This window comes from Brachionichthys hirsutus, chromosome 2, assembly GCF_040956055.1.
Source record: "Brachionichthys hirsutus isolate HB-005 chromosome 2, CSIRO-AGI_Bhir_v1, whole genome shotgun sequence".
NCBI classification, from domain to species: domain Eukaryota; kingdom Metazoa; phylum Chordata; class Actinopteri; order Lophiiformes; family Brachionichthyidae; genus Brachionichthys; species Brachionichthys hirsutus.
This window is the reverse complement of record NC_090898.1, coordinates 649,157-666,889: the sequence shown is the minus strand read 5'-3', so window position 1 is coordinate 666,889 and position 17,733 is coordinate 649,157. Positions and strand designations below refer to the sequence as shown.

General features: G+C 47.3%; 1 protein-coding gene and 1 long non-coding RNA gene across 2 annotated transcripts; one reads left to right on the top strand and one right to left on the bottom strand.

Annotated features, from left to right (window-relative positions):
* Positions 1-1,272: 1,272 nt before the first annotated feature.
* Positions 1,273-3,284, top strand: LOC137900796 (uncharacterized). The gene is made up of 3 exons (XR_011105677.1): positions 1,273-1,541; positions 1,616-1,651; positions 2,528-3,284. It is a non-coding gene; the product is annotated as an uncharacterized lncRNA (long non-coding RNA).
* Positions 3,285-7,235: 3,951 nt separating this feature from the next.
* nsfl1c (NSFL1 (p97) cofactor (p47)) lies at positions 7,236-17,205 on the bottom strand. Its single transcript, XM_068746354.1, has 9 exons — positions 16,844-17,205; positions 16,285-16,367; positions 15,604-15,681; positions 11,349-11,514; positions 11,063-11,158; positions 8,737-8,846; positions 8,537-8,674; positions 7,618-7,788; positions 7,236-7,413 (listed from the first exon to the last, which is right to left on the bottom strand). The coding sequence occupies exons 1-9, from the start codon at positions 17,108-17,110 to the stop codon at positions 7,251-7,253; spliced, it is 1,272 nt and encodes a 423-aa protein (XP_068602455.1). The 5' UTR covers positions 17,111-17,205; the 3' UTR covers positions 7,236-7,250.
* Positions 17,206-17,733: the final 528 nt, after the last annotated feature.

Sequence of the window (17,733 nt, the reverse complement as noted above, 5' to 3'; positions counted from 1 at the left end):
CTGCTCCCAGACGGCTCAACCGCCTTGGACTTGTTGCGTTCTGGACTATTGGACTTGTTGCGTTCTGGACTATTGGACTTGTTGCGTTCTGGACTATTGGACTTGTTGCGTTCTGGACTATTGGACTTGTTGAGTTCTGGACTATTGGACTTGTTGCGTTCTGGACTATTGGACTTGTTGCGTTCTGGACTATTGGACTTGTTGAGTTCTGGACTATTGGACTTGTTGCGTTCTGGACTATTGGACTTGTTGAGTTCTGGACTATTGGACTTGTTGCGTTCTGGACTATTGGACTTGTTGCGTTCTGGACTATTGGACTTGTTGAGTTCTGGACTATTGGACTTTTTGCGTTCTGGACTATTGGACTTGTTGCGTTCTGGACTATTGGACTTGTTGAGTTCTGGACTATTGGACTTGTTGAGTTCTGGACTATTGGACTTGTTGAGTTCTGGACTATTGGACTTGTTGAGTTCTGGACTATTGGACTTGTTGAGTTCTGGACTATTGGACTTGTTGCGTTCTGGACTATTGGACTTGTTGCGTTCTGGACTATTGGACTTGTTGAGTTCTGGACTATTGGACTTGTTGAGTTCTGGACTATTGGACTTGTTGCGTTCTGGACTATTGGACTTGTTGCGTTCTGGACTATTGGACTTGTTGCGTTCTGGACTATTGGACTTGTTGCGTTCTGGACTATTGGACTTGTTGAGTTCTGGACTATTGGACTTTTTGCGTTCTGGACTATTGGACTTGTTGCGTTCTGGACTATTGGACTTGTTGAGTTCTGGACTATTGGACTTGTTGAGTTCTGGACTATTGGACTTGTTGCGTTCTGGACTATTGGACTTGTTGCGTTCTGGACTATTGGACTTGTTGCGTTCTGGACTATTGGACTTTTTGCGTTCTGGACTATTGGACTTGTTGAGTTCTGGACTATTGGACTTGTTGAGTTCTGGACTATTGGACTTGTTGAGTTCTGGACTATTGGACTTGTTGCGTTCTGGACTATTGGACTTGTTGAGTTCTGGACTATTGGACTTGTTGAGTTCTGGACTATTGGACTTGTTGCGTTCTGGACTATTGGACTTGTTGCGTTCTGGACTATTGGACTTGTTGCGTTCTGGACTATTGGACTTTTTGCGTTCTGGACTATTGGACTTGTTGAGTTCTGGACTATTGGACTTGTTGAGTTCTGGACTATTGGACTTGTTGAGTTCTGGACTATTGGACTTGTTGCGTTCTGGACTATTGGACTTGTTGAGTTCTGGACTATTGGACTTGTTGAGTTCTGGACTATTGGACTTGTTGCGTTCTGGACTATTGGACTTGTTGCGTTCTGGACTATTGGACTTGTTGCGTTCTGGACTATTGGACTTGTTGCGTTCTGGACTATTGGACATTTACCCACCTGAGGCAGAGGGACCCCTCAGCCGTTTCTTCTTCTTCTTCTTCCATGTGTGGTGCTTTATGGAGTTTCTCCCCCCAGTGCGGCGGTCTCCAGCAGAGGGCGTCACTCTGTCCAGACCCTCACCTGGGTTCAGGTAAGCGGCCGCAGACGGACAAATACTGATCGTTTACTGAATTACTGAAAGAATGAATGAAATATTTGTTTCAGGAACTTGTTCCACGGAGAAATGTCATCTTAAATATTGTGAGTAACTTCATTTTTTTGGTGCAGAATCTCCACTGACTTCATCGGGGCAGCCTTTTGATAATACTCTTAATACTTTAAATACTTTAATGTCCCTCTGTAATCAGGAATCAAGTATGACCTCCCTTTTCTTTATGCCAGAAATCATTTTCAGTTGTTCTTTAGTTCTAAACTCTTTTGTCATGACCCCCCCCCCCCAAAAAAAGTATTTCACTTCCTGTTTACTGGAATCCCAAATACTGCATATCCATCTGGCTGACAATAAGTTCATGTTTTTTAAGTTGGCCCGTCCAGGAAGATCGTCATTTCATTTAAAGCTCCAATATCTGAACTCCTCTTTATGAAAATCGCTCCCAGTTCCAACAATAAAATAAATAAATCATTGGGGGGAGAATGAATTGGTTGAATTTGACATTTTAACCTCAAATCTCTCCCTGCTGGAGGGAAACAGAACTGCATCATGTTAGCTCCCTCAATACATTTAACGCTAACCCAAACCCAAATCTACAAAGAAGCAGACAAAGTCCAGACAGAACATGGATTTAAATAACTGAACACTGTAAAACGTGTATTCGTTGTCATCCTGTCCTATCCAGTACTGGAACTTGATAACGTCAGGTGATCTCACTGACTTTAGACTCATGTGACTGCCTGGTCATAAGACGACAGGATGTTGAGAATGATTATCCAAACTCAGATCAAAGATATGTGAACGAGATCAATCATGGATTATCCAAACTCAGATCAAACATATGTGAACGAGATCAATCATGGATTATCCAAACTCAGATTAAAGATATGTGAACGAGATCAATCATGGATTATCCAAACTCAGATCAAAGATATGTGAACGAGATCAATCATGTCTCCTTGCAGCGATATGAACGTTGCCTTTGCTGACAGCAACTCCTGAAGCTTTGCCATCCGCTGTGAAACGTACACGTTGTCCACCCCAAACTGGAAGAAGTCCTGTCCCGGACCGCTGTCCCGGACCGCTGTCTCCCGGACCGCTGTCCCGGACCGCTGTCTCCCGGACCGCTGTCTCCCGGACCGCTGTCCCCCGGACCGCTGTCCCCCGGACCGCTGTCTCCCGGACCGCTGACAGCCGTGAACAAAAAGACTCGTGATGGTAGAAAATGATTTTATAAATGTTTGGGAGAGATCTGCATTCCAAAAACACACAAAAGTACTGAACAAACGTTTTTACTCACACTGATACCAGTAATCGGTCAGGAGGTGTATTTGTTACTCGCGCTCCGTGCAGAACTGAAGTCCCAGCGAGTTTCCGCCTGAGTGTCGCACACAGTAAAACTAGCAAAGCATTAGCTCTGTAGCTAGCGAGTGGGCTTTCTTCACTGCTGGAGATGTTGTCACGGCAACCAGATCTGTACTTTCTGCAGAAAATGTGGATTAGTTCATCTTTCTAGCCAAAACCTTTAAAATTGAATAATTAGTAATAGTAATAGTAACATTTGTCATATTCAGGCTGTTGCTGCCAAGTGTTATTATTAATAATAATTTTATAAAGATTTTTAAATTGCTACAATGACAATAGTTTTTAAAACTGAAATATCACCCAAATAGGTCGCTTCTATTTTTTGATACAAATTCTGTTGTTTGCATTTTTTGAAATAAAAGCATTTGAATTCATTTTTTCCCGCCTTTTTTGTACTGAAAATAAACCGAACCAAAATAACATTTTTGTGTCCCGTCACACCCCTAATTAGAACGCCCTCGGTCAAAAAACCTCAAGTATTTAAGAAGGTAAATGACAGGTTTTAGCTTTATTAGGAGAATATCTATCTGTGTACAATTGTTACGAAATTAAATGAAACATTTCCAATCACACTTACTTTCATCCGTTACAGTGACAATAATAAACAAAGTAAACATTTACAAATACAAATTTCTGACAGTTGAGAAAAAAAAGAATAAGCGTGTTTTCACGACCATAGGGGCACTAATCGGAACGAAACAGTCAGATAAGTTAAACTTTATTCAACGGATTCTCAAGATGAAACTCGCCCGGCGTCGCCTCCCCGTCTCGGTGAACGTGTGTTCTTCTGTCTCCAGCGCTCTGCAGCTCACAGTTTAACGGTGAACGGTTGGAGTTCTTTGGTTAATCCACCCGGGATGATGATGATAAATTCGATATTAGCTAGTTAGCTAGCTTCACTCCGGTTTAGACCGTATCGGTGAGATCGGTACGCACGGAGTCGCAGGTCTCAGGAGCCGAGTTGCTGCAGGTCGTCTTGTTGCTTCCTCCTCTTCCTCCATTGATTCATTAATGCTGGATTCTCTCGCCGCTGCTCTATTCCCGTGTTCTGCTGCGGGACCGACAGCCTCGAGTTGGAACTCCGCTTAGTCAGCACGCCATAATACTATGCTGAAGGACAGCACCGGTACGTATCACTCCGCGAGGCTCCTGACCATAATACTATGGTGAAGGACAGCACCGGTACGTATCACTCCGCGAGGCTCCTGACCATAATACTATGGTGAAGGACAGCACCGGTACGTATCACTCCGCGAGGCTCCTGACTATAATACTATGGTGAAGGACAGCACCGGTACGTATCACTCCGCGAGGCTCCTGACTATAATACTATGTTGAAGGACAGCACCGGTACGTATCACTCCGCGAGGCTCCTGACTATAATACTATGGTGAAGGACAGCACCGGTACGTATCACTCCGCGAGACTCCTGACTATAATACTATGGTGAAGGACAGCACCGGTACGTATCACTCCGCGAGGCTCCTGACTATAATACTATGGTGAAGGACAGCACCGGTACGTGTCACTCCGTGAGACTCCTGACTATAATACTATGTTGAAGGACAGCACCGGTACGTATCACTCCGCGAGGCTCCTGACTATAATACTATGGTGAAGGACAGCACCGGTACGTATCACTCCGCGAGGCTCCTGACTATAATACTATGTTGAAGGACAGCACCGGTACGTATCACTCCGCGAGGCTCCTGACTATAATACTATGGTGAAGGACAGCACCGGTACGTATCACTCCGCGAGACTCCTGACTATAATACTATGGTGAAGGACAGCACCGGTACGTATCACTCCGCGAGGCTCCTGACTATAATACTATGGTGAAGGACAGCACCGGTACGTGTCACTCCGTGAGACTCCTGATTATAATACTATGTTGAAGGACAGCACCGGTACGTATCACTCCGCGAGGCTCCTGACTGTAATACTATGTTGAAGGACAGCACCGGTACGTATCACTCCGCGAGACTCCTGACTATAATACTATGTTGAAGGACTATGTTGAAAAGCCTTTGGGGGTTGAGTTCACATAAAGGACATAAAAGGGCCCCGCCAGGACTACAAAGGACGCTGATGAGACGGGAGGAGCTGAACCTGCAGGCGTCCCACAAACCCGGATCATAAAACACGTCCCCCTGCATCAGGAACATTCTGGACATTCAAAGGAGCTGCTCTCTCAGGACCGTTGTTCTGAAAGGCAAAGCCGATTGTTCCTCCCAGCGTGAGAGCTGAGATGCTGCAGAAGGTTCGACGCCCATCCAGGCTTCGTTAAATGCAAAGAGCAGGAGACGTTCTCTCTGGAGAACACGTCATTAAAAGCTCCATTTGCAGCACATTCAAATGCAATAACGTCAAAGACCCACTTGTGTGTTCACGAAATACCAGACAGAGCTCGGGCAAAAGTTGGACTGTTCCATCCTGACCGGGACGAATATCGGCCGTGCGGATTACTACTCGAAATATCCCGAAGTGGCAAGACTTCCACGGACAACGAGCAATCATGGGCTCGTTGCCCTCAGGTCGATGTTTGCTCGACATGGAATCCCAGACGTTGGGCCCAGTTTGCCGCAAGGCAACGTCTTCAGAAGAGACAGGAGGCGTCTGCTCGGGACAACGACCCACTCCTGAGGACAGCCACCGATCAAGCTGCTGCTAATCCAACAGCAGCCGAAGGGCGGAGCAGGTGGAGCAGCTACGGCAGTGCTAACACCTCCCAAAAGATACTCAACGCATGTCATGAAATAAAGACCATGTTAATGTTTAGCACGCATCGCCATGTAAACCGCAGGCCAGCTGGAAACGTGCACCGTTGTTATTTTGTGTCGGTGTTCATTGTCAGTATCGCCACGCCGACCCGTACGAGCCGGAGCCGGAGCCGGAGCCTTTGCTCCTCCGATGAGGCGGCTCCCCGTTTTTCTAGCCGTGTACTTTCAGGTTGCCATTTTGAGGACGACTCGTTTAGTGGAAGTTTCTTTGGTCTGCGTTGCGTTTTTACAACCTCGACATTGATATTCATTCAAACTTCCCGATCTAACGAGCTGGATTAACATTTCCTGTGAGAATATTTAGCTACGGACAACGGACCGTTGTTCTGTTTATCCTTCGTTTAATAACTAAAGCAATAAGCAGCAAATTAAACACTGTTTAACTCATTTTGCCCTGGATTCCAAAACCCACAGGATACTATGGGTTATACTATGACGAGGCAAACACCGAACCTACCGAACAAAAGATCCGAGTCGCTTCTTTCTTCAGGAAAAAAATGTGCGTTCCGACCATTTTGCATTCTGGAGTTATTGAAAGGAGGAAGAACTTTAGCCGTCGATGGCATTGAATGAGTTAAAATGAGCTTTTTATTCACATTAGCATTTCTTTTATTGGTGGTTTGAACAGTTCGCTGATGGAAGCGGAGAACACGTCAAACACGACGACAGACACAAACTCAACCGACCGTTCAGGGTCAAACTATTTTTATTCAATCCCATGTATTGAAAAGATTCTTGAATTAAAGTGAATTAAATTCTACAACAGAAATTTGCTCAGAAATCAAAATGGAATCTGTATTTTTTGGGGGTCACAACCTCGTGGTTGTCCTTTAAAACCGGTTCAAAGGGGACAGCGTCTGTAAACCGCGATCCGAGTGGAGCCGTACCGACACAAACACGTCTGGACCGGCCCACGAAACAGAACAAAATGGCTGCCCGCTGCGTCATGGCGACGCATGAACACACAACCACAGCCTGGATTTATTCCAGCAGAGGCCCGAACATGTTCCGTGCTGCCCCCGGAGGCAGAGAGGATGTCGGCGCGCGGAACGTTTGTCGTGTTACGCAACATCAAAAACGCCACCGTCAACCTGGAGGGACAAGGAAAGACACGCCACCACCTCCATGTGGACAGGGGGAGTAAGGCTAGGGGGCGGGGCCTTCTAGCACATCAGCGCACCTCTCAGTGGAGACGTGAAACGTGCACGTTCCCTAGGAAACGAACGGACTCTCTCGTGGGTCTGCTTCGTGCTGCGACAGTTCAAGGGCAAATTAAGGTCCGCCTCTAAATCCTCCCGCCCCGTAACCGAGAGCGACGCTTCATACCTAAACAGCTGTCTGAGGGGGTGGAGTCACGCAGCCTTTGAGCGCATGGGAAATGGAGCGAGGTTTAGTGAGCGGGGGGGGGGGGGGCAGTTTGGATGTCATGTTTCACTCTTCAAAAAAAAATAGAAATCACTCGTTCATACATGAGTCCATGTTCGTTCCTCCCTCAGAGGGGGCAGCGGGTCTCTTGATTGCCCCCCCCCCCCCCCCCGCCTCACTTTAGCTGCTGCACGATGACAGCGTTGAGGAGGTTGGCTTGCTGCAGCGTCTGGCTCTCGTCCGACAGCTCCATGTTGGGGAAGGTGGTCATGAGGACAAACTCCCTGGCAGCCATAGCGGGCCGCGCCGCCACCACGTACTGCCGGAGGTCGGACACCCTGAGGGACAACAGGCAATCAGATGCAATGCCCTCTAGTGGTAGAAGACAGCAACAGCAACAGCAACGGCAGCGCAAACAGGGCTGGACCGGTCCGCAGCATCCACCTGCATCAAGCTCCGCCCGTAGCACCGGCGCATTGTTACCGTGGAGACCGACTTTGGCCAGCAGGTGGCGCCGGTGCTACCGGGACGCTCCCCCCCACCTGTGAGTGTAGTTGAACCGCTGCACCAGCCTGCCGCCGTCGGCCAGGCGGATCTGGATGTTTGTGAGCGGCTGGGAGGCGTCGACGGCCACGGAGGCGCCGGCCTGGGCCTCGTCGGCAGCCCGGTCCCCCTGGGAGGTAGCCGGGGCAGTAGTCAACTCCGGGGTGGCACTGGGGGGGGGGGGGGGGACATCAATACTGAAATACTTGATGGAACATTACATTTGATTGTTGCTTGTCGTTTATTTTACTTTGTCTATTTATTCATCTTCTTCCTCATGATGCTCTTAGTTTCGTTTGTCGTTCCACGCGACAGTTATACTCTAAACGCATCACTGTTGCCGTGACGACATGTTTCCAGCTTTCTGATTGGCAGGTCGGCCATGCAGACCTGTGAGCACAACAACCGTTTCCACGGCGACTTCACGTGAACTTTAATCAAACGTTTCCCTTTTAACACCTTAATCAGGTATCAGGCTTGAGACTTCATTATGTTTATATCCAAATGCATCAAACTAGAGCTCAGACCCCCCCCCCCCCCCCCCCTCCTAACTGGACCCACACGGTGATCTGGATCAGCACCAGAAGGTTCTAGATTGTTCTGGTACCTTTAAACACCAACATGAAAAGTAAACGTGAATCAGAGCTGATGTTTATTTTTAACTGATTCTTAATCCGTAAATGGGTTTAAATGTTAATATTTAAAATACTATCCTGACCTCATTCTGGATCAGAACCAGAAGACATTGTTCATGATACCGGACCCCTTTGTGACGGAGATTTCTGGTGAGTGAATTAAATGCAGATTTGATTTTTTAGATAGGATTTCTTTTTTAAAGCATCCAGTATAAGTAAATGGGAAAATCCAGATCCACCCAGCTCAGAAGCAGAACCAGAACCTCCTGCTGCCCAAACTCACCTTCCCAACTTCTGGCCTTCACCTCCGAAGGCTCTGAAGGCCAGCTTAGGTTTGGAGAAGTCCTCGTCTCTGTGATCCTCCATGTCCAGGTTGACCTGTCCCCCCCGAGACCGCTGCCTCAGCTCCAGGGGGATCTCCCTGTGGAGAGGGACAATCAGAGGGGGACCCGGGGGCCAGTCCTCTACAGTCCGACGACTCACCCCCGCCTGATGGCCTCCAGGAACTGGGTATTGCCAGGATCATTGTAGGTTCTGAGTTCACCATTATCCAGACTGAAACCCGTCTTCCACAGCTTCAGCACCACGTGCACCTGAAACACACCACACACACACACACACACACACACACACACACACACACACACACCGTGTTTTAACCGGACACACGTGGACTACTGCCAATGGTAATAAAGTTATTATTTGTTGTAGTTGATCTATATTGCTTTCTTTTTCATGTTAATAAGGATACAAGAGTGTTTTCTTTGGGGGGGGGGGGGGGGGGCGTAACAGAAAATAATTGAGAAGCACTGCACTAAGCTAGCAAGAGAAAACAGCAGCCACTAAGCTAGCAGGAGTGAACAGCAGCCCCGAAGCTAGCAGGAGTGAACAGCAGCCACTAAGCTAGCAGGAGTGAACAGCAGCCACTAAGCTAGCAGGAGTGAACAGCAGCCACTAAGCTAGCAGGAGTGAATGGCAGCCCCTAAGCTAGCAGGAGTGAACAGCAGCCCCGAAGCTAGCAGGAGTGAACAGCAGCCCCTAAGCTAGCAGGAGTGAACAGCAGCCCCTAAGCTAGCAAGAGAAAACAGCAGCCACTAAGCTAGCAGGAGTGAACAGCAGCCCCTAAGCTAGCAGGAGTGAACGGCAGCCACTAAGCTAGCAGGAGTGAACGGCAGCCCCTAAGCTAGCAGGAGTGAACAGCAGCCACTAAGCTAGCAGGAGTGAACGGCAGCCACTAAGCTAGCAGGAGTGAACAGCAGCCACTAAGCTAGCAGGAGTGAACGGCAGCCCCTAAGCTAGCAGGAGTGAACGGCAGCCACTAAGCTAGCAGGAGTGAACAGCAGCCACTAAGCTAGCAGGAGTGAACAGCAGCCCCTAAGCTAGCAGGAGTGAACGGCAGCCACTAAGCTAGCAGGAGTGAACGGCAGCCCCTAAGCTAGCAGGAGTGAACAGCAGCCACTAAGCTAGCAGGAGTGAACAGCAGCCCCTAAGCTAGCAGGAGTGAACGGCAGCCACTAAGCTAGCAGGAGTGAACGGCAGCCCCTAAGCTAGCAGGAGTGAACAGCAGCCCCTAAGCTAGCAGGAGTGAACGGCAGCCACTAAGCTAGCAGGAGTGAACGGCAGTCACTAAGCTAGCAGGAGTGAACGGCAGCCCCTAAGCTAGCAGGAGTGAACAGCAGCCCCTAAGCTAGCAGGAGTGAACGGCAGCCACTAAGCTAGCAGGAGTGAACGGCAGCCACTAAGCTAGCAGGAGTGAACGGCAGTCACTAAGCTAGCAGGAGTGAACGGCAGCCACTAAGCTAGCAGGAGTGAACGGCAGCCACTAAGCTAGCAGGAGTGAACGGCAGCCACTAAGCTAGCAGGAGTGAATGGCAGCCACTAAGCTAGCAGGAGTGAACGGCAGCCCCTAAGCTAGCAGGAGTGAATGGCAGCCCCTAAGCTAGCAGGAGTGAACCGCAGCCCCTAAGCTAGCAGGAGTGAACAGCAGCCCCTAAGCTAGCAGGAGTGAACAGCAGCCACTAAGCTAGCAGGAGTGAACAGCAGCCCCTAAGCTAGCAGGAGTGAACAGCAGCCCCTAAGCTAGCAGGAGTGAACAGCAGCCACTAAGCTAGCAGGAGTGAACAGCAGCCCCTAAGCTAGCAGGAGTGAACAGCAGCCACTAAGCTAGCAGGAGTGAACAGCAGCCACTAAGCTAGCAGGAGTGAACAGCAGCCACTAAGCTAGCAGGAGTGAACACAACGGCCATTTCTTGATGGAATGGACACCATAAACACGTCCACACCTCAGCAATGCAATGCCAACTTCATTCACTGATAAACAATAGACAGAAATCAATAAATGGAATGTAGCGCAAACATCGAACAAATGCTAATTAACTGCGTGGTGACGAGGTTCTTCAGTCCTTTAAAGCGTCTTTTGTTTTTCTTCTTCGGCTTCAGGGGACGACATTTAGAAGTTGAATATTGTTACCCTCATAGCATAATTGCTCATTGTCAATAGATTAAGGCAATTATGCTATGAGGATAATGCTAGCTAGCAGCAGAGCTTCATATACACGGCAGGTTGTATAGAGACCCGCCTCGTGTCCACGATGACGTGTCCTCCCGGCGAGGAGACCCGCCTCGTGTCCACGATGACGTGTCCTCCCGGCGAGGAGACCCGCCTCGTGTCCACGATGACGTGTCCTCCCGGCGAGGAGACCCGCCTCGTGTCCACGATGACGTGTCCTCCCGCGAGGAGACCCGCCTCGTGTCCACGATGCCAGACCCGGTCACACGAGCAAGGAGCAGCCATGACGCTGCGTACTCACATCCTGCAGGCCTTTGGAAGCTTGTCTCTCTGCAGACACGTAGGCCGACTCCTCCTCCGGAGCGGCGCCGAGCCTGTAGCCCCCCCCAAAGAAGGCCTGAGTGATGCGAGGAGACAATATGATGAAGACATCTAAAAAAAAAGAGCTGAAGAAACAGATCCTTCAAGCACAAAGAGATGTAGATGCAAGGGTTCGGACAGGCAGACTACGTCCCTCCGTCCTTTTTACACCAGGGGACAACAAAGTGAAAGACAAGGCGAAGGGGACGGGTGGAGGACCCGGTCACCTTGGCTTTGCTGGGCTCTCCCAGCCCTTTCCCACTGCGGTCCAGAGGCACAGCACCATGTTCCCTCGCTCCCTTGAACAAATCCTCCACCACTTCGTTGGAGCTCTTCTTCTTCGGCGGTCCAACTATTTGCTGCCCGCTGCGCTCGGATCCTCCGGCGAAGAACCTGGGAGAGGGGGTTCCATTATACTGCAGTACAAATACTCACAGACATTATACTGCAGTACAAACACACACAGACATTATATACTGCAGTACAAACGCTCAGACATCATACTGCAGTACAAACGCTCACAGACATTATATACTGCAGTACAAACGCTCAGACATCATACTGCAGTACAAACGCTCACAGACATTATACTGCAGTACAAACACTCAGACATTATACTGCAGTACAAGCGCTCACAGACATTATACTGCAGTACAAGCGCTCACAGACATTATACTGCAGTACAAACGCTCACAGACATTATATACTGCAGTACAAACACTCAGACATCATACTGCAGTACAAACGCTCACAGACATTATACTGCAGTACAAACGCTCACAGACATCATACTGCAGTACAAACGCTCACAGACATTATATACTGCAGTACAAACACACACAGACATTACACTGCAGTACAAACACTCACAGACATTATACTGCAGTACAAACACTCAGACATTATACTGCAGTACAAGCGCTCACAGACATTATACTGCAGTACAAGCGCTCACAGACATTATACTGCAGTACAAACGCTCACAGACATTATATACTGCAGTACAAACACTCAGACATCATACTGCAGTACAAACGCTCACAGACATTATACTGCAGTACAAACGCTCACAGACATCATACTGCAGTACAAACGCTCACAGACATTATATACTGCAGTACAAACACACACAGACATTACACTGCAGTACAAACACTCACAGACATTATACTGCAGTACAAACGCTCACAGACATTATATACTGCAGTACAAACACTCAGACATCATACTGCAGTACAAACGCTCACAGACATTATACTGCAGTACAAACACTCAGACATTATACTGCAGTACAAGCGCTCACAGACATTATACTGCAGTACAAGCGCTCACAGACATTATACTGCAGTACAAACGCTCACAGACATTATATACTGCAGTACAAACACTCAGACATCATACTGCAGTACAAACGCTCACAGACATTATACTGCAGTACAAACGCTCACAGACATCATACTGCAGTACAAACGCTCACAGACATTATACTGCAGTACAAACACTCAGACATCATACTGCAGTACAAACGCTCACAGACATTATACTGCAGTACAAACACTCAGACATTATACTGCAGTACAAGCGCTCACAGACATTATACTGCAGTACAAGCGCTCACAGACATTATACTGCAGTACAAACGCTCACAGACATTATATACTGCAGTACAAACACTCAGACATCATACTGCAGTACAAACGCTCACAGACATTATACTGCAGTACAAACGCTCACAGACATCATACTGCAGTACAAACGCTCACAGACATTATATACTGCAGTACAAACACACACAGACATTACACTGCAGTACAAACACTCACAGACATTATACTGCAGTACAAACGCTCACAGACATTATATACTGCAGTACAAACACTCAGACATCATACTGCAGTACAAACGCTCACAGACATTATACTGCAGTACAAACGCTCACAGACATTATACTGCAGTACAAATACTCACAGACATTATACTGCAGTACAAATACTCACAGACATCATACTGCAGTACAAACACTCACAGACATTATATACTGCAGTACAAACACACACAGACATTACACTGCAGTACAAACACACACAGACACTATACTGCAGTACAAACACACAGACATTATACCGCAGTACAAACACTGAGACATCATACTGCAGTACAAACACTCAGACATCATACTGCAGTACAAACACTCACAGACATTATACTGCAGGACAAACACTCACAGACATTATACTGCAGGACAAACGCTCAGACATTATACTGCAGTACAAACACTCACAGACATTATACTGCAGTACAAACACACAGACATTATACTGCAGTACAAACACTCACAGACATTATACTGCAGTACAAACGCTCACAGACATTATACTGCAGTACAAACGCTCACAGACATTATACTGCAGTACAAACGCTCACAGACATTATATACTGCAGTACAAACACTCAGACATCATACTGCAGTACAAACGCTCACAGACATTATACTGCAGTACAAACGCTCACAGACATTATACTGCAGTACAAATACTCACAGACATTATACTGCAGTACAAATACTCACAGACATCATACTGCAGTACAAACACTCACAGACATTATATACTGCAGTACAAACACACACAGACATTACACTGCAGTACAAACACACACAGACACTATACTGCAGTACAAACACACAGACATTATACCGCAGTACAAACACTGAGACATCATACTGCAGTACAAACACTCAGACATCATACTGCAGTACAAACACTCACAGACATTATACTGCAGGACAAACACTCACAGACATTATACTGCAGGACAAACGCTCAGACATTATACTGCAGTACAAACACTCACAGACATTATACTGCAGTACAAACACACAGACATTATACTGCAGTACAAACACTCACAGACATTATACTGCAGTACAAACGCTCACAGACATTATACTGCAGTACAAACGCTCACAGACATTATACTGCAGTACAAACGCTCACAGACATTATACTGCAGTACAAACGCTCACAGACATACTGCAGTACAAACGCTCACAGACATTATACTGCAGTACAAACGCTCACAGACATTATACTGCAGTACAAACACACAGACATTATACTGCAGTACAAACACACACAGACATTATACTGCAGTATGAACACACAGACATTATACTGCAGTACAAACACACACAGACATTATACTGCAGTACAAACACTCAGACATTATACTGCAGTACAAACACTCAGACATTATACTGCAGTACAAACACTCACAGACATTATACTGCAGTACAAACACTCACAGACATTATACTGCAGTACAAACGCTCACAGACATTATACTGCAGTACAAACACTCAGACATTATACTGCAGTACAAACACTCACAGACATTATACTGCAGTACAAACACTCAGACATTATACTGCAGTACGAACACACAGACATTATACTGCAGTACAAACACACACAGACATTATACTGCAGTACAAACACACAGACATTATACTGCAGTACGAACACACAGACATTATACTGCAGTACAAACACACACAGACATTATACTGCAGTACAAATACTCACAGACATCATACTGCAGTACAAACACTCACAGACATTATATACTGCAGTACAAACACACACAGACATTATACTGCAGTACAAACACTGAGATATCATACTGCAGTACAAACACTGAGACATCATACTGCAGTACAAACACTGAGACATCATACTGCAGTACAAACACTCAGACATCATACTGCAGTACAAACACTCACAGACACTATACTGCAGTACAAACACTCAGACATCATACTGCAGTACAAACACTCAGACATTACACTGCAGTACAAACACACACAGACACTATACTGCAGTACAAACACTCACAGACATTATACTGCAGTACAAAAGCTCACAGACATTATACTGCAGTACAAACGCTCACAGACATTATACTGCAGTACAAACACACACAGACATTATACTGCAGTACAAACACACAGACATTATACTGCAATACAAACACACACAGACATTATACTGCAGTACGAACACACAGACATTATACTGCAGTACAAACACACACAGACATTATACTGCAGTACAAACACACAGACATTATAATGCAGTACAAACACTCACAGACATTATACTGCAGTACAAACACTCACAGACATTATACTGCAGTACAAACACACACAGACATTATAATGCAGTACAAACACACAGACATTATACTGCAGTACAACCACTCACAGACATTATACTGCAGTACAAACACACACAGACATTATACTGCAGTACAAACACTCAGACATTATACTGCAGTACAAACACACACTGCTCCAGCTCACAGCCAATGAGGCGAGCCCTAGCGTACATGTGCATTCTGGACTCGCCTCATTGGCTAGCTGCTCTAAACCATCGGACCACCTCCCGTCCTCGGGTGAGAGAATCAACCGGACAAAGATCTCACCTTTGGCCTTCCTCTTCATCACTCTCCTCATCCGCTTCATGCATCAGGTCTCTGATGGAGGTCACTCTGGGCTGAGGGCTAGCACGGAGACAGACAAAGGGTTGAAGCACCAAACGGGCGTTACCAAGATCAAAGGAGCCTTTGTTACCGGGACACAAGCGTTACCAAGAACAAAGGAGCCTTTGTTACCGAGACACGGGTGTTACAAAGAACAAAGGAGCCTTTGTTACCGGGACACGGGTGTTACAAAGAACAAAGGAGCCTTTGTTACCGGGACACGGGCGTTACAAAGAACAAAGGAGCCTTTGTTACCAGGACACGGGCGTTACCAAGAACAAAGGAGCCTTTGTTACCGGGACACGGGCGTTACCAAGAACAAAGGAGTCTTTGTTACCGGGACATGGGCGTTACCAAGAACAAAGGAGCCTTTGTTACCGGGACATGAGCGTTACCAAGAACAAAGGAGCCTCTGTTACCGGGACACGAGCGTTACCAAGAACAAAGGAGCCTTTGTTACCGGGACACGGGCGTTACCAAGAACAAAGGAGCCTTTGTTACCGGGACACGGGCGTTACCAAGAACAAAGGAGCCTTTGTTACCGGGACACGAGCGCTACAAAGAACAAAGGAGCCTTTGTTACAGGGACACGAGCGTTACAAAGATCAAAGGAGCCTTTGTTACCGGGACACGGAGCTCCCTTCAGGTGGAGGAAGAGTCACGATGTCATCGTCAGCGCCGTCCTCAAAGAAACTGGCCAGTGCGAGCTGGGAGGAGACGGAAGATGACGTCACAAGAAACCCTGCCCGGAAGCTTCCTACATGAAGAGTCATCGTTCAACCCCCCCCCCCCCCCGCTGTGTGTTTAAAATCTCCTTAGTGACAGCTGAAGAGGAGGAGGAGCCCTTTAGCGTCTCGTATCGATTTACGGATCCGTTATTGAGAGTTAATGACCACAAACTGAAATTCCGCGCTACGAACAATCCCGATCCCGATGATGTGACAGACACCGCGGCGTGGCAAGCTAATCATGCTAGCGGCTAAAGTTAACTTGAACCGCCGCTGCGGTGAAACAGAAATGGACCTTCTGATAACAGACCTAAGCGGCCGGAGAGCGGCCGGAGAGCCGCCAGGCCATCGCCAGAGAATGACTTGCACAAACGACCGGCAACACAGGCTAGCGTTAGCCGGTGGCTACACACCGGACACCGCCGCGCGGCGTCCATCGCGGACCGAAGACCGACCTGAAGGTTCCAGCCGGCGGACTCCAGGAAGAACCGCGCCCGCTCCTCGTCCACGTCAGTGACAGCGACGAACTCCCTCACAGACTCCTCTTGGCCCGCCATTTTGATACGCTCCTCCGAGTCCGACCGCTCGTCCGACTGCATGCGGGGAAACAAGCCACGGAGGAAGGTTCCTAGTCGGACTCGGTTCCTACCGGAACCAGAACGACGCAGCAATTTAAATTTAAAAGAAAACATGTGTATTAATGGTCGTTGAGGATTCTTCATTCTGAACGTCCACAGTCTTTATTTTGTTAAAATCATCAGAATGATGAAAATAAATGTTGAATCATGTGAAGTGAGAGAAAATAAAAAGAATAATAAAAACACATTCAAGCAGCTGGCACGCAGTTTTTATCATCTCTGCGGGTAATCAATACCTTTTTCTTTTTTTTACCTTGTCTGCATTCGTGCTCCACAGTGACGTACACAACGTCAGTCTCTGCTAGATTCTATGCTTTTTATTCTTATAGTGATTGTGACCGTCACCTGCCCTCTTGGCAGACTAGCCTATTCATATTTTATTAGTTTTATTACCTGCTTACCGCCGTAGAGGGCTGTGCACACCGCAGTGAACACACAACATGGACAAACACAAAGTGACAAATACACAGTGTTCTGAGGAGAGAGTGCAACGGATTTATTTGTGCTCCTTAATTCTACCCCTTCCATCCAATCCTCACCAAGAGTTGTCCCAATACACCAGGTTCACATCAGCCTCTAGAGGAAAGTCTGGATCACCAAGTTCTCAGGAGATCTGAGGAAGAAGAGAGAGAGCATAGTGAGAGCCACAAACACTGAACCAGCAACCTCCACTGACTCAGAGATCTGTGGGCGGAGTTAACTCTCAG